This window comes from Diuraphis noxia, unplaced genomic scaffold, assembly GCF_037042655.1.
Source record: "Diuraphis noxia isolate RWA-SAM2 unplaced genomic scaffold, SU_Dnox_SAM2 contig0006, whole genome shotgun sequence".
NCBI classification, from domain to species: domain Eukaryota; kingdom Metazoa; phylum Arthropoda; class Insecta; order Hemiptera; family Aphididae; genus Diuraphis; species Diuraphis noxia.
In genome coordinates, this window is record NW_028301716.1 from 3,469,977 (window position 1) to 3,475,976 (window position 6,000).

General features: G+C 27.7%; 1 protein-coding gene across 1 annotated transcript in view; it reads right to left on the minus strand.

The window, feature by feature from the left end:
* Positions 1-5,605, minus strand: part of LOC149054621 (polycystin family receptor for egg jelly-like) — a 266,701-nt gene extending 261,096 nt beyond the window's left edge. Inside the window, exon 1 of the mRNA XM_089230158.1 lies at positions 5,308-5,605. Within this exon, the coding sequence (XP_089086284.1) occupies positions 5,308-5,605 (298 nt within the window). The remainder of the gene's footprint in view (positions 1-5,307) is intronic.
* Positions 5,606-6,000: the final 395 nt, after the last annotated feature.

Sequence of the window (6,000 nt, forward strand, 5' to 3'; positions counted from 1 at the left end):
AGGTCGAAATGGTCAAATCCCGTTAAGTACAATATTTATAGGTGTATATTCATTAAGTGAAATTGAAAATGCATTTAATTCATTCCGAGCTAAATTTGTGGCTGATTTTCCTAAAATAAGTCTTGAATTAATTGAAGGTTTTATAAATATTACAGCCTCAATTGGCCTATGTTTTGATGAATATTTATCAAATCGTTTAGGTTTTGATTACATTAGAGACTTTAAAAAACAGATGATTCCTATAAATAAAACATGGCCTAAAGGGAATGGAACAGAATTTGGCATTGAGTATACAGCACCAGACATGGCTTACACAGTAATAGGATTAAAAACTCCAACATTTTACACACAAAGTTTCTTAAAAGATATAAATGGGATTATTGAAACAAAAGATATCAAAACTGTAATAGAAAAGAAAAATTACAGTATTGATCAATTAAATAAATTACTACCATCTAATATAAAAATCCAACAAACAAATAACTATATAACAATTACATCTATGGATTATTATTTATTGGATGAAAATCTAAGGCTTAGTTAGGATTTGATGATACATATGTCTATAATCATATTGCGTCGGATAGTATACTTGGTCAATATTTTATAAATAAACTTTTGTAAATACATTGTGACATAATTGAAAAATCTATTTCTAACCATAAAATTGAACAATATCTACATAGAGATGATGATATCTTATCTGTAATCAAATGTGATGTTGAAGGACAATGTATAGCTAATGCTATTAAATATATTCCTCTAAATGTAATAGATTTTAAATATATTAAATTATTTATCTCTGATCAAGATGGCAATGAAATAAAAAATAATGAATTTGTCGCTTATTTAATCCTGAAATCATAAATATCTAAATAATTTTAAATAGCTATAAATAGTTCTAAATAATTTTAAATAATTTTAAATAGTTTTAAATAGGTAGTTTTAAATAGTTTTGAATAGTTTTGAATAATAGATAAAAACATATTATTACAAACAAATAGTTTTATTAATAGTTTTTAAGTGATTAATAAAATCTTCTCTATTTATTCCTATATTCTTATGACCCCGTGCCAATGTATCGGTTTTTCCATTAATTAAATGTCTTTTATCATCAAACCAGTTTAATCCTATTTTATTTTGCCTTATAGTACTAATTTTATGTTTTTCACTACGTATCTGTTCTACATTTTTACATATATTTTTTCTAAACATAATTTATAATCATCATATGTTATAACATTCTTAACTATATTTTTTCTTACTCCTTTAGCTTCCTTAATACCTTTATTTGAAGCTAATAATTTAATTGAATAAGACTTTGAAGCAAGGTTTTCATACAAGCGTTACACCATTCTTGATTTTTACTAAATAATTCATCAGTTCTCTTGAAACTTTGACATTTTGTACATAAATAAATGTCTCCTGATTTTAAAGACTGAAATAATATCTCATCTTTATTTATCTTTTCAGAAAGAAAGATAATTTTATTATTTCGATTCATTTATATGAAGAAAAAAAAATTGTTTTGATAATTCATTTATCATTACTCAAAATTTCTATAGTAAAAGTAAATTGATGCTTAAATAGAAAAGTCTGAGTAGTAATAGATGTTATAACTTACTAATATTTTACCACTACTAATCATGAATAAGTAACTACTAATTTATGAAGCGTTTATCACTGCTCAGTGTTTCTATAATAAAAGTGAATTGATAGGTACTTAAATAGAAAAGTCTGGGTAGTTTTAGATGTTATAAATTACTACTAATCATATTATAGATGTTATAACTACCAATTTATTTTGAGTGTAAGTTTACTAGCTATATTTACAATATCTATACAAATTACCATTTCAAACCAACATCTGTCAAAAGCTATCATTACAAACCAACATCTACAAATACTGGGATAACAATTCAATATACACAAAAACTGGGATTTAAATTCAACATTTCAAAACTCAATATATCAGCATCTAAATCATAAAACATCATCTCAAATCCAATAATTTATTTGTAAATCTAATATTTAAATTGTGAGAAAATAATGGCTGAATAATTTTGTTTTCTTTTAAAATATCCTATACACCAATAGAATATTTTAGACAACTGAAGACGACTAAAAACGACTACAGTTTATCAACGAATGAGTAAAAATTCAATGGTGGGTCATATTTATAAGCTTAAAAATATTGCACAATATCATGTAATGATGAAGGAACAGGAAGTACAAAAAGCGGGAAAAAATTATTCTAGATTATTCTAGAATACTCTAGAAGGTTCTAGGAACTTATAAAATACTATAAAAATGACGCCATATACCTTAATTTATGAAATAATACCACTATCCTATAAACGGAATAGATAAGGGTGTGCTGTAAATTAGGTATACATTTTCAGGTACCTATAATAATGTACAAAAATAATAAATATTGTCTATGTAGTAAAAACAAAAAATATTTGGAAGTGTTTGTTTGCAATTTATTTATTATTTAAATTTGTCAATGGAAACTTTATGTAATTTCGTTTAATCAAAAATTTATTTTAAAAAAACATAAAATATTGATGTAAATTCATAAAAATTGTATACAAAAAAGTATTGTATTTTTTATGTTAAAATAAGCTAAATTTAAGGTGTTTTTAGACTGTAAAAAAAGATCCGAGTGCCCCAGAATGAATATAACCTATCACCTTATTATACATATATTATTATTAATAATATCCCAAGATTATGAATTTTATGAAACATTGAATATAGTTGAGTCATTTAATTTAAAAATTACTAAATTTATAGGAGGTAAACAAGTTAATTATGCTTTAAAAATCATATTATACAAGATATATGTTAGCTACCGTAAGTAAAAACATAAAACGCCCAATATATTCGTTACCTAAAGCATTGTATAAAATTTAACTTTTAATTTCTTGAAATTTTACGATAAGAAAAACAAGAAAGACAAAACTAATCAAGATTCAAAACTAAACAATTTTGGAAACAATAATTTAAAAATGATAATACGGATATTTCATACAGGACTAAAGCCAGTAACCTAGATATGAACGAGGAAGAATTTTCTAAACAAAAAGAAGAAGTTTAAAATGAAATGAAAAACCTAGTGAAAAATGTGAAGAAATTGAACGTCAAACAATTGACCAGCATTAAAACATAATAAGGTTTTAAACGAGGAGAAAACCTTTAACTGTATCCAACTTCAGTAAAATATTTATCGTTGGCTGGTTGCGAAAATGTAGCAAAAAGTCTATTGTACACAACACAATCCACCCTCAATTTTATTAGAATATAGTCGTGAAAATGACCAAGTAGCTTTAAGGGAATTAGAAAAATATTTAGGGGAAAAAATTAAACCGTGTAGATTTTTTCTTGGTGTAGCACCCAATCGTAATAAAAAATTTATTTTGAATCGTGGAAATTAAATGCCCATTTTTCGCAGCTGAAATAATCCCCGAAAGTCATTTTAACATAAAAATTTATGGCACTTTTGGTGATTATAAAAAAAAAAGTATAACTATTATTTTCCAGTGCAAGGGCAATTATATGCTATAAAAATAAAATATTCCATATTTTGCGTATGGACCAAAAAAGGATTCATAACTAAAAAAAAATATGTATGAAGCATTTTTTTGGCAACAATATAATATGTTGCCAAAATTAACTAATTTTTTCTTCGATTGCTTATTGCCTGAAATTGTAGACCCAAGACACCCTGGAAAACCTATCAGAAATCCAAATAACATCATTCAAGCTCAAAAGTAAAAATATGCCTCTGCAATATCGTCTACCAATCACTGTTCCTAAATTAATCGTCAGTGGTTTGGTTTCGGAGTGGCCGTAGCAAGAGCTACTATGTGGTTGCAAGACCGACGCTTGGTCTAGGGGAAAGCTGCCGAGTGAGTATTCTCCTTGGCGCCCACCCAGCCTACCTGTGGCTATATGCACCGGAGGTTGCCCTTGACCAAAACCGGGAAGCGATGAGGATAGCTAGCGACCCGACCAGGGAGGGGAATATACCTACTACTATCTATATAATCTGTTAAAAAAAAACTAATAATCTCCTGATTTTTATATAAATAAATTTAAATGATAAATGCATTATTTATATTTGGTATTATAAAAGTATTTTTATTTGATAAGAGTAAATAAAGGAAGTAAATTTTACATGTAGAGTGCAGAGGTACAGACCATATAACTCATATTAGATATATTTAAGTATTTGAGAATTATAATTTTTTTAAATTGCTACTGTACTTATGTATGACCTTACAACAAAACATCTCATAATTAACATTATTGTGATTAACTATAATATTATAAAGTAATGAACCCTAAAATAAATTTTTATTAACCATTCGATGCGTGACAACGATTACGACTACCTAGTACTGATGTCGTATTGGTGTGGAAGTAAGCAATCCTCGCATTTAATTTCACTCACACTAATAACTATTTACAACTAACACATAGATCCCGGGCGAATATGTCAAGATTAGACATTGCCTGAATATTGCCACTTAAATTATGACTGTAGCGATATCCCTTAGTTAATAAAAATAATTTTCTGGTTATGAGTAGGGCGGAGGGAAAAAGTGGCGAAAATTGTTTGCTCCATGGCGGTATTGGTTTCTAACCCGACTCTGTGGTAGAGGTGTCAACTGCGCATTGAAAATATAATTATTATGGTTATTGATATTATTTTGATATTTGATATATATATAAAACGACGTGCGCTCTATTTATAGCTTCAATAAACCAAGTCATTACATGTCATAATACGTAATATACAAACAAGATGGTCTCTCTGAACTCATTGGTATTAAACATGGCATGGCTATGGTATTTAATATTTATTTATTTTTTCGTCATACTATGTCTACTTGGCTACCTATTTTTACTTATAAACAGGGCCGGATTTAGGGGGGGGCCCACGGGGCCCAGGCCCCGGGGCCCCCACAAGATTCTATTAATAAGAGGCCCCCACAAAATGATTACCTTTTTTTTTTTCTAGTAATTTGCAAAACAATATACTATTTTTTAATTGTATTAACATTATATAAATCTGTATTAATTATGTTCAATAAGCAAAATTGACGTGATAAGAAATTAATAGCATGATGAGAGAATAACTCATCGGTAATATAATTTTAAAGTTTTAAAGCATGTAGATCAACTAAAAAATCTTATATTTCAATCTTGTATGGGCCCTGGGGCCCCCACAACATTAAATCCGGCCCTGCTTATAAATATAAATAAAGAAATAGCTAAATTTATCATATAATATATACGCACTGTTGTAATAATTGCAGTTTATTCCATAATAATTATTAGAGCATTCGCAATACCAATTCCCCATCGATGTGACACACTTTCCGTTATTTTTACATGGCGATATTTTTTCACACGCATCCACATATGATTCACATTGGTTTCCGGTTTGAAGTTCCTTGGAAATTGTGCAGTCACATCCTCTATCAACACCATATTTGTCGATGTATGCACATCCACCATCATTACATGAAGATTGGCACATATTTGAACCGTGCAAATAATATATAAAACCGATAAAAGTAAGAGTAAAAATCAACATAATTATTATTATTCCTTTTTGTTTAAAACGGCCATTTACTTTATTTCTACGTTGATTTAGTGTACAGTAACGATTTATTTATATCAATAACTGAATGTTTAATTATTATTGACGTCGCCATGACCACATTACCATAATCATATGTTTCAGCAATGAGCCGCTATACAGTATGTTATATACTCAATTAATTAATTATATATACATATATAATATATATATATATATAAACAAAAGTGTCCAGATTCATAATTAACGTAGAGCCGAACCTAAAAGATTTATCGAATTTAAATTTTGAGATTAGATTAATATTACAATTTCACCGAGCACTGAGAAAGAATTTTTCAAAATTTAAACTTTAAAGGGTTAAAATTGACAAAAATACATTTTTATGTGTA